We start from the raw sequence: 24,863 nt of genomic DNA on the forward strand, positions 1-24,863 counted from the left end.
TTGGTCCACAAATATCACCCTGAATACATTCAAGAAACATTGGTGATTCAGTTTGGATTTTGGCTGGTGATGGTCTTATAATAAGTTTTCCAAGAGAACATGCTTTACATTGAAACTTATTATTTTGAAATATCTTCTGGTCTTTCAATTGATGACCATGTGTATTTTCTATAATTCTTCGCATCATTGTTGAACCAGGATATCCTAATCGATCATGCCAATTGATCAGTATTGAAGAATTATCAACTACCATGTTTGATTCAATAGGACTTATATGTGTATAATGCAATCCAGTAGGGAGCATTGGTAGTTTTTCAATCACATATTTCTTTCCTGATTTATATGTGATAAGACACATATACTTCTCATTCTCTTCATTCATTGTTTGAGTATCATAACCATGGGAATATATATCATTAAAACTCAACAAATTTTTTTTCGATTGTGGTGAATATAAAGCATCATTGATCAAAAATTTTGTACCATTAGGTAACAAAAATTGTGCTTTACCACATCATTTAATCAAGTCTACAGGACCTGATCGTATTCACCGTTGTTTTTGTTGGTTTTAGTTCCAAGAAATATCATTTATCTCGGAGAATAGTGTACGTTGTACCACTATCGGGTATGCAAACTTCAGCTTTGCTCATAGCATTTTCCATATTTGAACTTCAAAAAAATATGCAATGAAATAAAATTACTGACAATACATATGTAAATATAACACATATCATAATTGTACAATAAAACATCATTATATGAATACATAAAAAATAAATTATGATACATTTATATTCTACCATTATATTGTTCATTTTCAGAGAAATCATTGAGAAAATCTGTAGCATCAAAATTGTTCATTTCTATCCCACCAACATGTTGATCATTTCCAGAGAAATCATTCATAAAATCAGCAGCATCAAAATGAGTTGAATCACTCAAACGGTCATTGCATTCAATGAAGTTGGTCTCTTTTTCTTTCCCCTTTATCGATTCTTTATAGAGCTTGCAAAGGTGCTCAGGGGCTCGACAAATACGAGACCAATGTCCTGGAGTGCCGCATCTGAAACAAGAACTTTCAAATCTTTTCGAGTGATTTTCATTAACACTCATGTTCTCATGATGCCTTTTCTGTGGATGGTTCGTGACGCACTTTTGAGATAAGTTATAAAAAAAAATATCTCTATTGTTTTCAAAACCACGGCCTCAGCCTCGACCACGACCACGACCACGACCAATTCCACGTCCACGACCACGACCTCGACCTCGACCAAAACCTTGTCTTTGAATTTGATTTTGGTTTCCAGGTTTAAATTCATTTTTACTTACAGCATTTACTGGAAATGATGTTGATCTAATGGGTCGGGACAAATGATTTCTCGTTAGCAGCTCGTTGTTTTTTTCCGCCACAAGAAGACAGGCGATGAGTTTAGAATATCTCGCAAATCCACGCACTCTATATTGTTGCTGTAAAGTTATATTTGATGCGTGAAACGTGGAAAATGTTTTTTCAAGCATTTCCGATTCTGTAACCTCACAAAATTTTAGCTGTGAGATTATTCGATACATCGCTGAATTATAATCACTGACTTTCTTAAAATCTTGGAATCTTAACATATTCCATTCATCACGGGCGGTCGGAAGTATAACTTCCCTTATATGTTCAAATCTTTCTTTCAATCCTTTCCACAGAGCCATGGGATCTTTTTCGACGAGATATTCTCATTTTAAACCTTCATCGAGATGTCGATGCAAAAATATTATAGCTTTTGCTTTTTCTTGTGATGAAGATATACCATTTTCTTTAATGGTCTCGCTTAGACCCAATGACTCAAGATGCATTTCTAGATCGAGAGTCTATGGCATATAATTTTTTCCCGTGATGTCGAGCGCAACAAATTCGAGCTTTGTCAAATTTGACATGGTGGTACTAAAAAATTACGATGCATTTTATTAGTTAATGAATATTGCAATACAAAGTAATGGATAAACAACAATTACTAGCATTTGTAAAAATAAAGAAACACACGAGGAGGATATTCTCTGATAAATAAAAGACTCGTGAGTATGATTACCAAAATAATTAAAAATAACTTTGAGAAAGCCATCTTCTTTTTTTCTTCGAAAATTTGATGAAAAATAATTTTTAGAGAAGAAGAGAAAATTGGAGTGATTGAATGTAATTGTGAGATCATATTTATAGGGCAAAAACTAGCCGTTTTGTTACCGTTTATGACCGTTGGTATACAAAAAATAAATGTATGTATTTGTATAATTTCAGAGTAATAATATGATGTATATAATATTAGATATATTTAAATAATTATGTATATCATATCATATTATTATAATAATGTGTCATAAGTTATTTTATTAAAAATCTTATAGACTTTTATACTTGTTGTATCCCTTACCGAGAGTCTGGGATGTCGTCTTAACATCCTCCCAGGATTTATAACAAGTTTTTGAAAAAATTATTTTTATTATTTCTAATAATAACATTATATTGTATATTAAATATATACAGAATAAATAAATAACAGTAAAATAAATATTATTACTTTTGTTACCTTTTTCTTCTGCTTGGAGTTTGGAAAAGTATGGAGGACTTTTAGAGCTTCGTGCTGATAACGTGTTGTGAAAAAGTAAAAATTTACGGTAAAAAGTAAAAATCTCCAACTCTCAAAATTACCAAACTACACACTTTATAATATTTTTCTCTCTACTCAATTGTGAATTTCTTCACAAATGGTGAGCCTATTTATAGAATTTCTTTACAGATAATCCAAAAATAAAATACATCATTACCTACATCACAACACACTAATTTTCAATATTTACAACTCTTATTTTCAACATTCAAATATTCAACATTCAAATATTCAATACATACATTTTAAATATTATTTTTCAACAAGAAGCAAATACTACGTGCGCTTGTCAAACTAAAACTTCTTGATGGGGGAATGAGGAAAACGGGAGTCACGGAAGAATTTATTAAGAAAAAGGGAGTGAATATAATTTACTTTTTTATCCTTTGTTTAAAATTTGTTTAAAAACTAATTTTTTCATTAGTTTATTTTAATTTTATATATAATAAAATTTATAATTTAATTAAATAAAAAAACTTACTCGACTAAATTTTTCTCGACTCTTCACAAAATTTTTTTTCCCTCCCAACCTTCCATCCTCTCATTTTTTGGCTAACAATTATGTAGAATCCGAAAATCAGATTCCGTATAAGCCATGCATAATTGCTACTATTTAAATTAAAAATGAATATTTTATATAAATATGAAGTGTTTGAATTATTTTAATAATTTTAAGTCATGATTATTTATTTTAAAAGTAGATGTTTAGTTTTATCTTTTCATGATAAATACGCGAGGCCGGACCGGAGTTTGGAGATTAGAGATAAGGTTAATAATAAGAAAAATATTCCTAAATTTAATTTAAGTCAAAGAATGATTTAATTTAAAGAAATATAATGTTTTAGGATTCATTTAAATTAATTAGAGCTAAGTTATTAAATAAAATTCTTTAGGTTAATATTTAATTAAAGCTTAAATTAAAATATGTAAACATATGTGGGCGAATTAATCTAGATATAAAATATTCAAGAAATTAAATATAATATTTAAATACTTAAATTGTTAACCATGCAATGCCATACAAGAGTTCCTTTCAAATTAAGGTGTAAATCCACTAAATTATATAATAGATGTATTAAACCTCAAGCATTTAGAATACAAGATTTAAACAATAAAATACCATGCAAATTAGTAATAATAATTTTGGGTCCAACATTTAAAATATTTCAAAGGTTGGTAACTCTCAAGTCAAACCATCTCTAATTGCACTTCATGTATTCATTTCCCATATTATTAATTCACTAAATAGTAGTAAATTAAGTACTAGAACCCACATCATTTTCCTCAAACCATTATCTAAACAAAGTATCGAGCACATGCAGTAGGAATAAGAAACAAGAAAACTAAGGCAACAAGGAATGAGAAGACATTCAAAAACCATTCACCTCCTTTACTTGTAACTCCCATTTTAATGTATGTTATGACCCATTTAACACCCCTTATAACATTCATCTTCATTACTTACATATCCTACACTAATATGCTCGAAAAATCAGAAGGAAACAACTGACAAAAATCGTGAAAGGCATCGGCTAGCAAGGGAAGGAGAATCATTTCAAAAATTCTTCAACTTCTTGACTTGTAACTCCCACCTTAATGTATATAATGGCACCTTTAAGACCTCTTGTAACCACCAACTCCATTACATAACACTTCTCCATCCCTGTGACCGAAATTATCAGAAGAAACAACAGCTTAAATCGAGCAATAACAGCAGAAACAAAGAAGGGAAAACCAACTCCGACTCCGCCGCTCGTTTTCGTCGTATTGATTTGTTTTTGTGTCAAAACAAATTCCAGGCATGTATATATCATTCCTTTGCTCTACAATCAAGTTATATTAGATATTTTAAATCAGTATATGATCACAAATCTAGTGACAAACGCATTTTGACAGCAAAATAACTTTCGAAAAATCTGTACAGCACCTTGGCCTTTGATGGTGCTTCACGGTTGCTGTGTTTTTGTTGGTTTCAGGAATTGTTTCGATTCCAGGCTTTCATGACTGCTTCTAGGCATAATTTAGAATGTGTTAGGGTGTTTTTGGTTCATTTGTTTCAGTCCATACCCTCACAAAATGAAAGAATGACAGCAGAATTTCCCTTATGTGCAGAATGGGTCTCGGTTTGGCCATTGAGTGGGTAAGGTGAGTGTGTTCGAATCATGGCTGTCCTGGGGACTGTAGCCATGGTTAGCAACCTACCTTATCATGTCTAGGATGTGACCAAATCAGTTCCTCCAAGCCTAGTTCATGGATCATTCAGTTTTTTTACAGCAACATGTCAAGTGTCCCACGGTTCTAAAATTCTGTTTTTTTATGAAGGTGGTTTCGGTTTTTGGATGTTGTATGGATTGTGGTTGGCTTGTAGCCCATAGCCATGGTTCATACAACACTCCATCATGTCTAGATCGAGCCATGGTCAATTAAATGGCCACTGTAACGACACAAGACAATAGAAGAATTCGATACATCTCATTGCACAAGATTGAGTTCTCGGTTGGTATGTTTCGGTGTCCTAGGTATTTTCTTGGGTTGTGTTTGGCCTTTAGCCCTTAGCCATGGTCCATGCAAATAATTTTCTTGGGTTGTGTTTACCCCACAAACGCACAACCCATGGTCCTTAGCCATGGTCCATGGATCGTGAAGACTTGGGTCGTGAAAGCCGTGCTTCACGACCCTTGGTTTCACGACCCAGGTAAGACTTGTGCTTCACGACCAAACTTTGGGTGGTGAAGCACTTGCACCAAGTGCTTCACGACGCAACTTTGGGTCGTGAAGCACCCAAGACCCAGGGTCGTGGGCTTCATGACCCACTCGGGGTCGTGATGTAAAGACTTCACGACCCATTAATTTTAATTTTTTACAATTAATAACATTTATTTTATTTTAAATGTATACAACTAATAATCTTTTTTTTTTACATGTTTACTTTTCTGCTAAACTAGGAAGGAATCAATTTTTTGAATGCAAGTTACTTTTAGGAGCAAGATACGTTAAATCTGTAAGAAGATTGTATCATTTTTAAATGAGAAAGAGATAGAATATTTGGTGCAGTACAGTCAATTTGGTAATTTAATTTTATAAGCTAAGCATTATAACAATACCAATCAAAACTGGGTCGAGGGTTATGACTTGTCACAATTTGGATCGAGATTATACTCGACCCAGTTTTGGTGGGTCGCGTGGGTCGAGATGGGTCGAGAAGCATAATTTTGGCTTCTCGACCCATAATATATATATATATATATATATATATATATATATATATATATATATATATATTAATATATTGCAAAATCTATATAGATTTTAATATATTGTAATAAATGAGTCGAGAAGCATATTATTATAAAATTTGTTAAAAATTTTATTATAATTTATAAAAAAATTTATTGTTTATATACAATAAACATTAATTTCATATGCTTTGATATACATTCATTACATTAAAGTGAATATATAATGAAACTTTTTATGAATTTTTTTAGTTCTATTATTATAAAATTTGTTAAGAATTTTAGTAGAATTATAAAATTTGTTAATGTTTATATATGATAAACATTAATTTCATATGCTTCGATAGGCATTCATTAAAGTGAATATATAATGAAATTTGTTATGAATTTTTTTAGTTCTATTATTACAAAATTTGTTATGAATTTTAGTGGAATTATAAAATTTGTTAAGATTTTTAGTCGAGTATAAATTCAACCCATATTGTAAGAATAAGAGATATATTCTTCTACTTGTTATGAATTTTTTAACTTCGTAGATCATTTTTTAAGCAAACGACAACGGTTTTTATACAACCGTTGTCTTTTGGGGGTCAAAGACAACAATTTTTAGGGTCAATGACAACGGTTCTGTAAAACTGTTGTCTTTGAACGTTTATAAACGTTTATGACAACGGTTTCATAAACCGTTGTCTATTAGCGTGTTTTTTGGACAATCGACAACGGTTTTAGAAAAACGTTGTCGATTAGCGTGAGTTAAGAATAGAACACAACGGTATTTAGCGATGGTTACCTTAAAACCGTCGCTAATATTGGCGACGGATATAGAAAATCGTCGCTACTTTCAAATTTGCGACAGTTTATTTCAAACCGTTGGTACAGTTAGCAACAAAATCAAGTACACCCGTCGCTAATTTGAAATTAGCGACGAAATATTGAAATCTGTCGCTAATATTAGCGACAGTTATTGAAACACCGTCGCTAATTTCAAAAATTCGATCCCGCCTAATTTTCCCTCCATTTTCTTCCACCACTCTCTATAAATACCTGCAAATTCGCTCCATTTCATTCCACTTCACTTCACAACACTTCAAATTTTTCTCAATTACACGATTTTACAACTTCACAAGACTTAAATTTTTTATCTCTTACACGATTTTACCACTTTACAACACTTAAAAATTTTATCTCTTAAATGATTTTACCACTTCAAAACAATTAAAAATTTTATCTCTTACACGGTTGTACCAATTAACAACAGATTTATTAAATTATTAATTTTTTTTATTTTACCTAAATATTAGCGACGGAATTCATGTATAAATCTTCGCTAGGTAGCAACGGTTTATACATGAATTCCGTCGCTATATTTAGGGACAGCTTATGAAAAACTGTCGCTACATGTAGCGACGGTTATTGTTAAACTGTCGCTACGTTTAGCGATAAAAAACCGTCGCTATTAGCGACACGTTTTTGTATGAAGTCCGTCGCAAATGATATTTGCGACGGTTCTAAATACCGTCGCAAATTGTAGCTACAACAACAGAAAAAAAAACCGTTGTCTTTGAGCGAACCATTTAACAATAGTGGCTTTTACAACAGTTTTAAAAGGGCTACGACAACGGTTAAAAATCGTTGTCGTATTGCTTTTTTCTTGTAGTGTATATTTACATTCTAATCATATATAAAGTGAATTATATATTATAAAATGATCAAAACTCAAAAATATAAAAAAATTCCGACCCATCTCGACCCAAACGCTAAACACTAAACAAAATCCTAAACCAAACCTCTAACATTATAACTCGACCCACTCGTCACAAAATTGAAACAATTTACCACCCGCGCGACCCAAATTTAAAAATCTACTACACACATTACAATCTTGTCCATTCGACCCACACCAAAATTAAAAATTCACCACAAACACATTACATATTAATAAAATCAAATCGATTGTCTTTAAATTCAAACAAATTACATATCATTCAATCTTATCTTCAACCAAATTCTCTTACAGATGGAAATCTGTTTTGTTTTTTCCTTCCACGTCTTCTCTTGATCACATGTGGTATAACCTACAAAACACAGATAAGATTATTATATTATAGACAATAGTATGAATTTAAAAAAAAATATGCTATATTATAAATATGCTATTATATAGACGTATTATGTGGGTCGAGGTGAATGTGATCACCTCGACCCACAGCTGCATCTCGACCCACAGTGGGTCGAGGTGCTCGAGACAATAGACAGAACTACCACTTTCTACCCGCACTCCACTATCCAGAACTAACACATACGATCATACTCGAATCATGCTCCATCCACCTTCTCGACCCACACAATAAACACGTTCCTCGTTTGTAAATATTCACACTAACTCCACTCACAAAAATTCTAAAAAAAACAATCAGAACTAAATTGAAACAAATCTTGCAATACAGAGCATTCAAGTATATACTCACTTCTTTTTTACAAATCTTTAAATTTTCAAATGATTTTTGATTATTTTGTCGTGAACAACACAAAAATAACAGGAATAAATGAAAACTCAAATCGAGGAAAGATATATCAATTAAAAAAATATTTTTTTAAAAAATAAAATCTAACCAACTAATTAATGACAGAATAAATGAACTCACCTAATTAACATCATTCAACTCTTTTTTTCGATTTAAAAAAGTCAAAATCCCTTTTATTTAATTAAATTTAAAATAAGTTGTATATTTTTTATTGTCCCCTTCTTGATGTGTATAAAGCTCATTTTAGAGATAAGTCTAGTAAATAATAAATTAAAAATTAAGGGATAAAATTACGAGATAATTTATTCATATTATATTTTAAAATTTTAAAAATAATTTGTTTTGGTCAATTAACTTGTTTTGAAACGTCCACTACTAATTTTTTTTTCTTTCTAAATCATAAACTCGAAAATACTAAATAAAACCACTTAACATATTTATAAATCAAACTTAATTTAACAATTTAAATCTCAAATGTATAAAAAAATATCTAAATCGTCAACTAAGCAAAACTCCTAAATCGACCTTTATAAATATCAACTAACAATACAATAAAGTATAAAACCTCTAATAAAAATCATCAACATAATCTTTTAAATCTTTTTATCTAACAAGCTAATGCGGAAAATAAATGTCCCTCGTGAATGTACTGCCTCATTCGATCAACTCAATCGTCAGCGACTCCCATAATATCACCAAATCATGAATCATACAAACCTAGTGAGTGTAATGACTCAGCACGTTCTAAACATGAATAACAAATAATACATATACATTCACATGCATTTAAAAATCATATTTTTATTTAAAATAACTTTTAAACATAAATAAACCATTTAAAATAATTTTAAGCATAAATAAATCATAAATCATAAATATAATTTATCGTAAAACTTTTCATTCTTTATCATTTTGGGTCTTGAAAGTGATTATCCTTTATCCTCTGGTAGATTGATCAGTCTTCAGCTCCACATGGCCCAAGGGGGCGGGCACTAAGCTCCGCAATGAAAATACGATCGTCGGGCTCCTTAGCGGGTCTTCTCCCATAGACAGGCTCGCTATGGAGCCTTTTCCTATAAATGGACTCCCTCTAGGGCCTTCTCCTGTAATTGATCTCAATCTGAGGCCTTTTCCCTCACGACATCTGCACAAAATTGTAAGTTCACTGTTCCTTCTTAAAACGGATCCCCCATATATCATATATCATTTTTCACAGTCAATTCACATCCTCAAAATAATTTTTTTCCTTTTCTTTTAAAAACATAAAATATTATAACTTTCAAAAAATAACATTTTAACAGTAAAAATTGCACAACTTTACCATAAATCATAAAATATCATATTTTCATCAAAATCATCATTTTAAATCGTAAAATATCATTTAACATGCGTTATGATCCTTCGAGACGCTGCCAAGCTTTTACAAAATTCCCAAGTGTATAATGACCGTTTTGCCCCTAGACGTAAAAATTATCGATTTCAACTTTTTATTACTTTTAATGATATGGGCTTATCCCAAATAATTATTCATGCTTAAATCTAAATTTTTATATTTTTATTCAGCTAAATTCGAGACTTTTTAATTAATTCACTAATTAACAATTATTGAGGAGATTAAATCACGAATAAATTCAAAACTTAATATTTTGATCCCAAATTTTTAACAAACAATTTTTATTACCTAAAATACCTTTGTGAGCCATGAACCACCCCCGTGGTCCCATGGTTCCAATTTTGTTCATTTAAATTCATTTTTGACCCTTGAACAAGACCACCTAACCATCTCTCGATTCCACCGGGCCACGGCCAAGCCACCTTGGGCCAGACCCTAGCTAACCCATCTAGGTACCCTCTTGACCAACCCTAGACCTTAGAACCTGACCCTAGCTCGCGCACAAGCCCTGCACAGAAGATGCAAAGTTGCGCGTGAATCTTACCTTTATTAGGACTCATAGCCAACCTAGGACTCTTTTACTCGAGCCACCACCAAGCTCACCTGACCCTTACCGACCCTGGACCACGCCCACACCCAACCAAGACTAGCCCAAGCCATTTAACAGCGCTGCGAGCCACTTGAACCATAAGCAGCAGCCACACGCTTGAAGTTGCTGCCCGCACTGCGATCGAGCCAGCAGAGAACCTAGCCGCACCATCCCATGAACAAGCCCTTGATCAACCTCCCTAGATCCTAATGGACCAACCCTGAACCTCCCTGCCCTATCCGCAAGCCCCCTTGGCTGCTCTCCCATCCCCCACAGCTTGCGCGAGGAGTCCTCACCCTAAGGGAATCCTCCTAGGCTGCAACCAATGAGTCCTAGCGATGCAAGAACTCTTCCAAGTCCTGACCCGCGTCCAAAACAGGCCCCAACCCAAGCCCTAGCCGATCCATGAGCCTCCTTGCACAATCTGAGCCACTTGAAACAAGCCAACATGTAGGAAACCCTAGTTTCTTCTAGCAACTCATGTGTAGCCTCTTGCTTATTGTCCAGCCCTCGTTTATTCACTTTAAAGTTTCTTTTCCGTCCCTTAAACACGTAATATTGAAAAAGTGTCCGTTGGATTCATAACGTTTTTCATATAAGCGTAAAATCATCGTATTTTTGAAAATAATCATTCTACCGAAAAAATAATCAAGCACCAATATTTTTCATGCATTAAAAATTAAAACATGTATAATATGATTTGAATGATGCGTAAAAAAGTTTATAAAACGTGCCTTTGCGTTTAAAACGCTCAAATACGTGATCGTCGGCGAGGAAAGACGAACAGGCGACAAAGAATCCTAGCTTTTCTCTTCTACTTATTTTTGAAAATTCTAGAGTGCAAGTGTGTGTTTTGGCTGGTTTAAGGTGTGAATTATGGGGTGAAAAACAATTGGTTTACTTATTTATAATTTTAATTAACATGTTAATGGACTTGAGTTTTGGGCTTGCAAACTTAGGAGCAATTGAGCCTACTTAATTTAGTTAAATTAAGACCAATAACACTTATTTAATTAAATAATAAAATTTTATAAAAATTACTTTTAAAAAATAATGCATTTGATATTTTAAAAGTCTTTTATTTTTGCCCAAAACCGGCTTCCCGGGTAAAATCGAGCTTGTTTCGTAAAATAATTTGAAATCTACTATTTTAAGAAAAATTAAATAATTTTTGATCATATTAGGAAGCCTTGAAATTATTTAATGAAAAATATTCATTCTTGTTTAGGTCGTATGTAATGCCCCGAAAAATTAAAGTCCACGCAAACCACATGCATGCAATTATTAAATTCTTTGTGTATTTTAATTAAATGTTTTAATTACATAAATTATTTTATGTGGTGCATATTTCCATGTTTAAACTATATTTTCTAGATGGTTGCATTAAAATGTATTTTTAAAGGTTATTCGAGTTGCGATCGAGGAACGAAGACCAAGGATTGAAAAACATTTTATGTTTTTTATTAAACAATTGCTTTTAATTATTTAAATTATGAGTGATGTTTTTCTTATTTTTGAAAATATGGGGTTTTGATGTGATTTTATACGCCAAGACGTAGTTTTTATCGGTGTTTGATTTTTAACAAAAATACGAACGTTTTGGCAACCCGCCTAATAATTTCACAAACTTATTTAAGCAAAACTATTTTATTATTATAATTAAGCATTAATGGGCCTAATTAAAATGGTTAATGGGCCAAGGCTTTGATTAATATCTAATTATCTATTTAATATGTAAAGTAGACCCCATAACCTACCATATATGCACGCCACTTTTTCTTGGGCAATTCAAATTATTCCTTGTAACAATTTACAAAGCCACGGCACACACCTATTTCATCAAGGGAAAGTTTCAAAAATATCTAGAAAAAACATCAAGTTTGCAAGGACTCAAGCCACAGTCGTTAGTCGCCGTTCTTTGCAATCGTCAACGTTTTCGTGCGTTTAAAACGCAAAGGCACGCCATATTTCTTTGTTTCAAACATTTATCACACCATATATTTACTTGATCATGATTTGAAAGAAAACATGACACACAATTTTATTTTCGTAACTATGTGCGTATAGGTTTTAAACTTGTGTTATTTGATTCCAAAATCATGTTTTTATGTTGTAAAATGGGCTGCCATGAATTAAGATTATATAGGGCATGTTTTATACGAATTTAAGGGCCTATAATCATGCACAATATGCTGCACACACACAAGAACAGAAGCTGAAACCGTAGGAAACTTTCAGAACAAAAACCGTAAGTTGTGTGAATGGTTGTGGTTCATGTGGCTCGATCACTAAGCATGGGGCTTAGGGGTTCAACCAGGTCTCTAGGAGTGCTCGTGCTGGATGTGGGTCAGGGTCAGGAAGGGTCCTAGCACGGATAGGACCCCGGGTGCGCAGCTTTGGAGGAGTCCCATGCAGCAGGGACTCCTCGCGCGAGCAGGATCTGGAGTTGCTGATAAAAAAGGGCTCGCGGCTGGCCTGGGGGAGAGCCAGGTGGGCCCTTTAGGGTCTAAGGGAGTTGGGTAAGGTATGTTATAGGTGCTGGTGCGGCTGGGTCGCTGCTGGCTTGAGGAGAAAGAGGGAACCGTGAGTGAAATCCGTCAAGAGCGCATGTTGCTGTCATCTGGTTCAGAGCTTCGTGCTTGGGGTTCTGGAGGTTGGGCTGGTTTGGGCATGGTCCAGGGAAGGTTAGGGTCACGAGTGGTCAAGTGATTAAGGGCTAGAAGTGTCCTAGTTGGGTTAGGAGTCTTACTTAGGCTAGGAGACTCACGCACACACAAGGGCAGAACTTGGGTCAAGTTTCAGCAGGGATTAATTGAGCTAGGGGCTGGTTCTTAGGGCTGGGCTTGGCCAGTAGGATCCCTAGATGGGTTGGCTAGGTTTTGGCTCGAGGTGGCTCGACCATGGCTCGAGTAAATTGGGAGATGGCTCGGGTGGTTCGATAAAGTGTCTAATTCGAAAATTAAAAGCTAAAAATGAATCCATGGGTCCACGGGCGTGACTAATAACTTTAAAAGGTAGAATAAATAATAAAAATGTTATGTTTAAAGTTTGGGATCTAAATAATGAGTTTTGGATTTATCTGGGATTTAATCGCCGCAAAAAACGCTAATTAATGGATTAACAGAAACGCCTATATTTTAGCTTTACAAAACTATGGAAAATTATATTTAAGCTCAAATAATTATTAAAAGTCTAAGCTTTTAATTTGGGAATTTATATTAAGGTTTGGTTTAATTCGGGGTTAAAACGATGTAATATGCTATATTTAAAAATAAATTAAAAGTCATCGAATTAAGATAAATAAAAATATGAGAAAATTTATGTAGGTTTAAATAATTATTTGGAACATATTAGAGTCAACGAAATTAAGAAAAGTCAAAACGTGAAATTTTACGTCTAGAGGTAAAACGGTAATTTTACAAACAAAAATTAGTAAACGTCATAGCAATGTCCTGAATATTTTTTTACATGCTAATATGATTATTTAAAATGTTTATGAATTTTTATGATGTTAATATGTGTAATTTAAATGTTTATGGTTTAAGTTGTCAAAACGTTTATTTTAAATAAATGTTTATGTTTTATTTTAAAAATGTTTATGGATCGTTATATGTTAAAATGGTTTTTTTAAAACGTTATGGGTCTTTATATGTTAAAATGTTTATAGATTTTACGATTTAATATGTTATGATTTATTATTTTAAACGTTTATGGGTTTTATGAAGGAGTACTCAACCTTCAAAATCCAATGAAAATATACCGTTGATCCAAAATCTTTGCGACAAAAGATGTCAAATAAGTTGCTAAAGAAAATACTTGTTTCATAAAAATCATAAATCATAACATGAAATAAAATTATTTTGCACATTGCATAAAAACTTCAAAACATGGCGGTCCTCGGGCTTAGCCTCCTGCTCAGTCCAAGCCAGCTCCTTGGTCTCCACCCCTAGCCTCCTCATAAACATCCTCACCTGCATCGATCAAGTCTAGTGAGTCTAAAGACTCGACACATATAAACTGGGAGTAACGAATAAAACGTAATAAAACCACATGCAACTTTAAAATAGGACATACATACTTGAAACTTGAACTTGCACTAAACTTGAACATACGTACATAACTTAGACGTGTCATAACGTAAAACTTTCATAAACATGCTTGCATGCTTGTACATACATGAACTTCATTAATTTGCGTAGAGGCATGTTTCAAAGCAAGTGACCCATAACATAAATCGCCTTATCCGACTAAACCACAGTACTGGCCTGACAGGGAAGAATCCACTGCCACATACATGAGATCCCGATTCATGCTTTAACGGGTTGATTGGTCACCGTTCATGCTTTAATGCTTTCCAATCCTGATCTAAACACGTTCATGATTTAATGGGGTGGATTGGTCCACGTTCATGCTTTAACGTTTTCCAATCCCATACATAAATTTGGTCACAAGACATTTATCATACCTCAAAAACTTGAAATATTTTCTTTGCACGTCAACATACTTACTTAGTGTTGAGGGATTCATTGGATCTCACTTGGGGCCGCTACTGGACATACTAACATGAATTTAAATACTTAACTTGCATGTTTTAGACATAGGTACTCGAGCTCACCACCAAAGTGAATAAATAGCTTATGACATTCTAGTTCGCTCCGGACTTGATCTCGTTTAATCATCGTACTAAACCATGACATAAAACCCCAAAACAAATCCTATATTATTACATAAATAAATTTTAACCATCGTACTAAACCATGATATAGAACCCCGAAAAAAATCCTAAATCTTTTTTTTTTTAAAGAGGGGGGTACATGGACCCCGTGTAGGGGTCCGGGTAGGCACTGGAATTTCGTATTTTTGAAGGAAAACGGACACGGACTCCGTGCTGGGGTCCGGGAAGGGGTCCGGGTACCTTCTATATTTGGAAATTCACGAAAATTCACGAACTTAATCATCCACCCTTTCAATCCAAGCCTAAGGACTATAAACCAACACCTCGAGACTCATCCTAAGATGCTATTACATTGATTCAAACTCGTACAAACACCCAAAACGTCCCCAAGCATCAACAAGTAACTTCAATACAACAATAACTCGTAATTCGGCATCGTTTCGCTTCTTACGACTTCTATTACATCCCAAGCCAATCTCGACCCATACAAACCACTAAATAACACCTAAATACATATCATAACATATATAAATGCAGTAGCACAAGCCCGGAGATGCCCAACGAAGCCTGCAACAAATAACTTCAAGAACACCTCAATACATAATTTTCTGAAAAAAGCAGTTTGAGCAGTCCCACGAAAAACACCATAATTCACTCAATTGTTTTCCAAATAATTCGAGTTTACTGTCAATTCGAAGGTATCAAAAATTTATACAATTTTCATGTTGAAATTTTTCTCAGAATCACCACAAAAAAATCGCAGTTTTAAAAATGACAGCAAAAACGAGTTTTCAGATCTAAAAAACGTTTCAAAAGTGATCCAACCATATTTACTCAAACCCTTACATAACATACACATGATTTCTATACGATAAACATCAAGATATTTACTATGACAAGATCGATGCAGAAACGAAAGAATATACATGCCTTTTGATGGTTAGAAATACCAATATGACGATACCGATGCGAGAAAAGATGCGAGGTTGATGAGGGACGAACGTGGCACCGTTTTCTTCCAATAAAAATCACCGAAAGATTGCTGGAAATTCAAAAGGGAGGGCGGCTGCTCAGGAGTGGAAGGACCCTAGGTTTTCTCTTTTAAAAATATGAAAATAAAATGTGTAGGTGTGTGTTGTGTGTTTTGGTGTGTGTAAAAACAGGTAAGTGTGTGTGAGTGTGTGTAACGTGTGTGTGTTTTAATTAGGAGTAATTGGTGCTAATTTAACTAATTAAAAATGCTAACAAAAGCTAACTCACATTAATTTAATCAAACTCCTCAATTAAAAATAAGTACACACTAATTTTAACTTTTAAAAGCTTAAAATCACCTAATAATTAAATTAGGCTATAAAATGTTAAACTTAATAAATCATTTAGAATTCTCCAACCTCAACTCAAAATAAAAATACCGCATTTAAAAATTGCCAAACTCGTCACCGGTCTCTATTCCTCGATCCCACCTCGAATGATCGCCTGAAAAATTACACTTGAAAAACATTTTAACGTGCATCACATAAACATAAACAATTTAAAATAATGCATTTAAATAAATAATGCCCCACTAAGACTCATTTTAAAATTAAATAAATGCTTTAATAATTAAATAAATGCATGAGTTATATGTGTACTAAATTTGGGCACTACAGTTCCTCCCCCACTTATATAAATTTTGTCCTCGAAATTGGATCTTACAGAACAACTCCGGGTAGCGAATTCTCATATCTGCTTCGGTCTCCCAAGTGGCCTCCTGCACTGATTGATTCAGCCACTGGACTTTGACCAGCTTGGTCACCTTGTTTCGAAGTTTGCTCTCCTGTCTGTCTAGGATTTGGACAGGTCTCTCCTCATAAGACAGGTCTGGAGCCAACTGTAACGGTTCATAGCTCATTATGTGCGAAGGATTAGCTAGGTATTTCCCCAGCATTGAGACGTGGAACACATTGTGTACCCTGGCCAGATTCGGCGGAAGGGCAACACGATAAGCTAGTGTCCCAACTTTGTCAAGAATCTCAAAAGGTCCAATAAACCTCGGACTCAGCTTGCCTCTTTTCTCAAATCTCATAACAGTCTTCATGGGCGCTATCTTTATAAAAACGTGATCACCTACGGCAAACTAGAGATCTCTTCTCCTCTTATCGGCATAGCTATTTTGGCGACTCTGGCGGTCTTCATTCTTTCTCGAATCTTGCCCACCACATCTGCAGTCTGCTGAACTATCTCGAGACGAAGTTCCGCTCTTTCACCGACTTCATCCCAATGAACCAGCGATCTGCAAATGTTAAACGTAATAAATCATTTATATTTCTCCAACCTCAACTCAAAATAAAAATACCGCATTTAAAAATTGTCAAACTCGTCACCGGTCTCAATTCCTCAATCCCACCTCGAATGATCGCCTGAAACATGACACTTGAAAAACATTTTAACGTGCAACACATAAACATAAACAATTTAAAATAATGCATTTAAATAAATAATGCCCCACTAAGACTCATTTTAAAATTAAATAATGCTTTAATAATTAAATAAATACATGAGTTATACGTGTACTGAATTTGGGCACTACAGTTCCTCCCCCACTTATATAAATTTTGTCCTCGAAATTGGATCTTACCGAACAACTCCGGGTAGCGAATTCTCATATCTGCTTCGGTCTCCCAAGTGGCCTCATCCACTGATTGATTCATCCATTGGACTTTGACCAGCTTGGTCACCTTGTTTCAAAGTCTGCTCTCTTGTCTGTCTAGGATTTGGACAGGTCTCTCCTCATAAGACAGGTCTGGAGCCAACTGTGATGGTTCATATCTCAATACGTGTGAAGGATTAGCTAGGTATTTCCTCAGCATTGAGATGTGGAACACATTGTGTACCCCGGCCAGATTCGGCGGAAGGGCAACACGATAAGCTAGTGTCCCAACTCTGTCAAGAATCTCAAACAGTCCAATAAACCTCGGACTCAGCTTGCCTCTTTTCCCAAATCTCATAACACCCTTCATGGGCGCTATCTTTATAAAAACGTGATCACATACGGCAAACTCGAGATCTCTTCTCCTCTTATCGGCATAGCTATTTTGGCGACTCTGGGCGGTCTTCATTCTGTTCCGAATCTTGACCACCACATCTGCAGTCTGCTGAACTATCTCGGGACCAAGTTCCGCTCTTTCACTGATTTCATCTCAATGAATCGGCGATCTGCACTTCCTTCCATACAGTGCCTCGTAGGGAGCCATACCTATAGATGCTTGGAAACTGTTGTTGTATGTAAACTCCACTAGAGTTAGGTTAGATTCCCAAGTCCCCTGAAAATCGATCATAGAGACTCGCAATAGATCCTCCAAAATCTGAATCACTCGCTCAGATTGACCATCTTTCTGCGAGTGAAAAGCTGTACTGAATAGCAACTTCGTCCCCATGGTTGCATGCAAACTCTTCCAAAAGGACGATGTAAACCTCGGGTCCCTGTCGGATACAATTGAAACTGGGGTCCCATGCAATCGAACTATCTCCTTGATATAGAGCTCCGCATACTGCATCATGGAGAAAGTCGTCTTCACTGGCAAGAAGTGTGACGACTTAGTTAGTCGATCCACTCTAATCCAAATAGAATTAAATCCTCTGACTGAACTTGATAAACCAACTACCAAGTCCATGGCGATATTCTCTCATTTCAACTCTGGGATGGGGAGTGGCTTAAGTATTCCTGCTGGCCTCTGGTGCACTGCCTTCACCTGTTGACAAGTGAGGCATTCAGACACAAATCTGCGGATGTCTCATTTCATGCCTGGACACCAATACAAAAGCTGCAAGTCTTTGTACATTTTGGTCCCTCCTGGTGAATGGAATACGGAGATGCATGTGCCTCTGCCAGAATATCCTCTTTGATCGAATCAACACTAGGCACCCACATTCTACCTCTGTATCTCACCAAACCATCTGACACTGTGTAGAGTACACTGCCCTTGGCTCCTTCAGCCTGCATTTCTGCAACTGCTCGTCAGAAGGCTGGCCCGCACGATTATGATCTAGAAAGGAAGATTGGACTGTCAGATTAGACAGCCTTGGAGCTCTGCCCTTCCGATAAACTTCTAAATCAAACCTCTGAATATCATACTGAAGAGGTCTCAGCACTGACAATTGTGCTACAACAACGACTTTTCTACTCAAAGCGTCTGCGACAACATCGGCTTTCCCCGGATGGTAGCTAATTTCGCAGTCGTAGTCTTTCACTAACTCCAACCACTGTCTCTGTCTCATATTCAGTTCTTTCTCCATGAAGAAATACTTGAGAATCTTGTGATCAATGAATATCTGAAACTTCTCGCCTAGTGTCTCCAAATCTTCAACGCAAAGACAACAACGGCTAATTCCAGGTCGTGAGTTGGGTAATTCTTCTCATGCACCTTCAACTGCCTAGAAGCATAACCTATAACCCAACCATGCTACATCAACACTGCCCAACCCGAGCTTAGATGCATCGGTGTATAATACAAAATCTCCTTGCCCTAATGATATGGCTAATAAAATAAGAGCTTGCTTCAAAGTATCGAAGCTCTTCTGGAAATCGCCACTCCACACGAACTTAGCATTCTTCTTGGTCAGTGAAGTGAGTGGCATTGCTATTGACGGAAACCCCTGAATAAAATTACGGTAATAACCGGCCAAACCCAGAAAGCTGCGGATCTCTGATGCATTTTCGGCTCAACCCATTCCTTAACGGCTTCTACCTTCGCTGGATCCACCTCAATGCCGCTGTTAGAAATTATATGACCCAAAAATGCTATCTTCTCCAACCAAAATTCACACTTACTGAACTTTGCAAATGACTTGCGACTTTGCAAGGTCTGTAGAACTGTCCTCAAATGCTGGTTGTGCTCCTCATGGCTCTTCGAGTAAATGAGAATGTCGTCAATAAACAAACTGATCGAGATAAGGTTGAAATACTCGTTTCATGAGGTTCATGAAAATTGCTGGAGCATTCGTCAGTCCAAATGGCATCACTAAAAACTCGTAATGACCATATCTAGTCCTGAAGGCTGTCTTGTGCACATCCGCGTCTTTTGCCTTCAGCTGGTGATACCCTGATGGAAGAGCTATCTTAGAGAACACTATATCTCCCTGCAACTGATCAAACAAGTCTTCGATTCTAGGAAGTGGGTATTTATTCTTGATCGTTACCTTGTTCAACTCTCGGTAATCGATGCACAGTATCATGCTCCCATTTTGTTTTTCAGAAAAAGCACTGGTGCGCCCCACGGTGAGAAACTAGGGCGAATGAATTCTTTGTCTAGAAGCTCCTACTGTTTGAGTTCTAGCATCTCAGCTGCATCTAATCGGTACGGTGGCTTAGAGATTGGCACAGTGCCTAGCATAAGATCGATTGCAAACTCCACCTCTCTCTCTGGTGGAAGACCTGTGACGTCGTCAGGAAAGACGTCTGGAAAGTCTCTGACTACTGGCACATTTGATAATGACGGAGTGGTTATGTCAGGTGTTGAAATGATGTTGGACAAGAAAGCTTGACACCCCTTGGAAATGAGTCTCCACGCCTGCATGCAAGAAATCATGCGAGGAAAACTCCTCCATCTAGCTGGCTCGAAGAGAAACTGCTCCATACCCAAAGGTCCATTCCTAAAATAATGTCAAACTCTAGCATTGGCAACAGAATCAAATCTGCATACACTAGGTGGCCCTACAGCTCGAGATCGATATCTTTGACCACGCTAGTAGCCGATAATTCTTCCCCTGATGGGACTGTCACTGAATAGCTCACGTTGAGTCCAATAGACTTGACGTCTAGGTGACTAGCGAATGTCTCTGAAATGAACGAGTGGGTGGCTCTTGATTCTATCAGGGCCTTCGTGTCTAATATCTTGATGAAAATATTCCCTGAGAGACGTTAGCACCATGCAAATTATATCCCAAAGTTCTACTAGTACTCTTACGCAACAAAAGGCACCAAAAAAAAATTATCATCTAGCATCCTAATAATCCCAATTTGAATTAACATGCAAGGCGAAAATAATACTGAGCTTAAGTAGAAAAGTTTCGATCAGTAAAGTCGTGTCTGGGTTCGCCTCCTGCGCATGCATAGCGAAAACTCTACCTTGAGTCGGCTGCCTCCACTGCGGACACTCCTTTAACATGTGGTCACTAGCTCCGCATTTGAAACACTTGCCTGACCCGTATAAACATGGCCCCGGGTGTTGGCGGTTGCACTTCGGGCACACCTGGTGTTCTCCCGGCCTCTGTGGCGCCTTCTGCTGTGGCATAGGACCTTTGCTCTTTGACGGTCCTTGATATGGCCTCTTCCCTGATTGCCCCTGGAAAGGCCTCTTAAACTGTGGTCGTTGTTGCTGCTACTGCTGTGGAGCCTGATAGGGCTTCTTGCCCAGCCTGTCAGCTTCAATATCCCTCTGATCTTGCTCTGCCGCAAAAGCTCTTGACACGGCAATTGTGTAGGTAGTAGGACCAGCAACTCGGACGTCACGACGCAAGACTGGCCGCAACCCATCCATAAAATGCCTCAACTTACTCTAGGCATCATTAGCTATCAGGGGCACAAAGTGACACCCCTTTTCGAACTTCCTGACAAAGTTTGCCACGCTACTGTACCCCTGTCGCAGTGATCGAGCAAAACTTGCACAGTAAATAGTCCCAAAATTTATTTTATAATTGAAAGCTCGATTTAAATATCGCAAGTGCACGATAGTCAAGTTATAATAAACGTAAGTGAATACGAATATCGATCCCCAAGGACTGCGTTACACTAATTTTATTTTCAAGTAAAATTCCTTTAGCAACGATAAATTGAGTTGATTATTAAACTAATGTAAATTAAACAATTAAAATAATTAAAATGCAAAGAAGATGTGTTCAAGAGAGCAATGATTAAATTGGATTAAATCAAATGAGAAATGAATTTGTTGGGAAATTATCAGTTCACCTACCACTCGTGTTTAACTAACTACACTCGACTTTTACTTGGGCATTCGACGGAATTCCCTAGACTAATTAATATACTCTGTCGAGCTATATTAATACTAATCTTAAACATGCAGTACTCAAGTGTCCTCAAATATTTAACAGTTCAAGATTGCATTACATTCTATGGAATCCACTAGCTTTCATCCGGGTGAACTATCACTATCGACACGTACCCAATTCCGTATATCTACTGAAATTGTAAATCCGTGGTTTATACTGTTTGGTCGTATTGTTAATTATTCTATCGAAATCATTAACAACATGAAATAATCAAAGGAAGTTAGCTAGACTTCGATTGAAACAAGAAAGAACAATAGCATAAACAAATCACTAATAAAAACGTCGAGAAATAATGTTAAACAACGAGTACGGGGTAGGATCCCCTCAATTCCCAACAAATCTAGAGTTTTAGCTACTGAAATTCATAACAAAAACCACAATCAATGTACGAAATAAAATACTGAATAATAAAAATACTAAAGATGACGACGGGTGACGGCCACGACGCGTGGAAATCTCGAGGTCTTTGAAATCTCCTTTGCTCCTCGCCTTCCTCCCCAGAAAAGTGATGAAAATAATGGTCCCAGACTGAAAAACGGCGCCCCGATCTCGTGTATTAGGTCTAGGTATCTGATAGAGTCCACAAACTTGGAAACAAATCTTTCCAAATCTCGCGTCTCGCTAGGGCGGTCAAAAGTGTCCGCCCTAGCGAGATACTTCGAATAAGTTTCTCGACCATGTCCTTGGTTTCGCTGGGGCGGTCAAAGCGAGAGACTTCGAATAAAACTCCTCGGCAAGACTAAAATGCTCGCTGGGGCGGTCACTTTTGGCCGCCCTAGCGAGGTACTTCGAATAAGCTGCTCAATTCCAATCCACTTTTTTGGCTCAATTCCTACAAAATAACCACAAAATACACGAGATCAGTCATATGCTACATAATGCTAGAAAAATGCACAATTAAACTAAAATAAACTAATATGATGCATGAATGCGACTCAAAACCAATACTAAAAATACGTAAAATCGAGTCCTATCACGCAGCGTCATAAACTCTCTTTTCAATCTTGATCGTACTTCTTCAGTGAAGTACTTGGAGTAGAATATCTCTTTAAAACCATCCCAAGAGAGGGTCTGTAAGTTCGCTGCCACTGACGCGCTCTCCCACCACAGTCTGGCATCCCCGGTCAGTAGGAAAGTGGCACACCTGACCCTATCTGCATCTTGCAACTCCATAAAGGCAAAAAACACCTCGATGAATTTAATCCATCCCTCAGCTAAAATCGGGTCAGTTGTCCCTTAGAACTCCTTTGGGCTCATCCGTCTGAACCTCTCGTATACTGCTTCTGGTCTGGGCCTCTCTTCTGTATTTGCACCAGCCTGATTCCCCGCAAACTATGCGAAGAACTGAGTCATGCCTGCAAGCATCTGTGCCTGCATATCTGGCGGTGGAGGTGGGGGATTGGCCCTCTCCTCATCTCGAGGCTCTTGGCCCTCTTCCTTAGCTTCGCGATTAATTAGACGTCTAGGAGGCATACTGTTCCTACAATTTACCCAAAACGTAAACCCCAGATGCATGAACATTATATTAATAACATAAGATGCACGTAAATTGAACTTAAAACATAGACATGCTGAAATTATGGCTTAATGCTTAGTACATAACATAACTCAAAATTTTAAAACTTACAGACTTGAGGTGTGATTTCGTGAGCTTCTTGCGACTGGAAGTAGGCATAACACTTTACAAGAACACCGCTCTGATACCAATTGTAACGTACCGTACTTTTTACTACTAAAAATTTACGGAAAAATTAAAAATTTCTTAAAGGAGTACTCAACTTTCAAAATCCAATGAAAATATACCGTTCATCCAAAATCTTTGCGACAAAAGATGTCAAATAAGTTGCAAAAGAAAGTACTCGTTTCAAAAACATCATAAATCGTAACGTGAAATAAAAGTGTTTTGCGCATTGCATAAAAAACTTCAAAACATGGCAGTCCTCGGGCTTAGCCTCCTGCTCAGTCCAAGCCAGCTCCTTGGTCTCCACCCCTAGCCTCCTCATAAACATCCTCACCTGCATCGATCAAGTCTAGTGAGTCTAAAGACTCGACACGTATAAACTGGGAGTAACGAATGAAACGTAAAAAAACCACATGCAACTTTAAAATTGGATATACATACTTGAAACTTGAACTTGCATTAAACTTGAACATACGACATAACTTAGACGTGCCATAATGTAAAACTTTGATAAACATGATTGCATGCTTGTACATACATGAACTTCATTATTTTGCGTAGAGGCATGTTTCAAAGCAAGTGACCCATAACATAAATCGCCTGATCAGACTAAACCACAGTACTGGGTTGACAGGAAGAATCCATTGCCACATACATGAGATCCCCGTTCATGCTTTAACGGGTGGATTGGTCCCTGTTCATGCTTTAACTCTTTCCAATCCTGATCTAAACCCCTTCATGTTTAACGGGGTGGATTTGTCCACGTTCATGCTTTAACGCTTTCCAATCCCATACATAAATTTGGTCACAAGTCATTTAGCATACCTCAAAAACTTGAATTTTTTTCTTTGCACGTACACAGACTTACTTGGTGTTAAGGGATTAATTGGATCTCACTTAGAGCTCACCACCAAAGTGAATAAGTAGCTTATGACATTCTAGTTCGCTCCGGACTTGACCTCGTTTAATCATCGTACTAAACCATGACATAAAACCCCAAAAAAAATCCTATATTATTACATAAATAAATTTTAACCATCGTACTAAACCATAATATAGAACCCCG

At 36.4% G+C, this 24,863-nt stretch overlaps 1 protein-coding gene across 1 annotated transcript in view; it reads right to left on the minus strand.

Annotated features, from left to right (window-relative positions):
• Window positions 1–24,863, minus strand: part of LOC140817885 (uncharacterized) — a 57,604-nt gene that overhangs the window by 3,366 nt on the left and 29,375 nt on the right. Inside the window, exons 7-9 of the mRNA XM_073177680.1 lie at window positions 20,014–20,150; window positions 19,797–19,853; window positions 19,508–19,704 (exon numbers count right to left, since the gene is read on the minus strand). Of these exons, the coding sequence (XP_073033781.1) occupies window positions 19,508–19,704; window positions 19,797–19,853; window positions 20,014–20,150 (391 nt within the window). The remainder of the gene's footprint in view (window positions 1–19,507; window positions 19,705–19,796; window positions 19,854–20,013; window positions 20,151–24,863) is intronic.

Source organism: Primulina eburnea, chromosome 17, assembly GCF_022965805.1.
Source record: "Primulina eburnea isolate SZY01 chromosome 17, ASM2296580v1, whole genome shotgun sequence".
In the NCBI taxonomy this organism is placed as follows: Eukaryota; Viridiplantae; Streptophyta; class Magnoliopsida; order Lamiales; family Gesneriaceae; genus Primulina; species Primulina eburnea.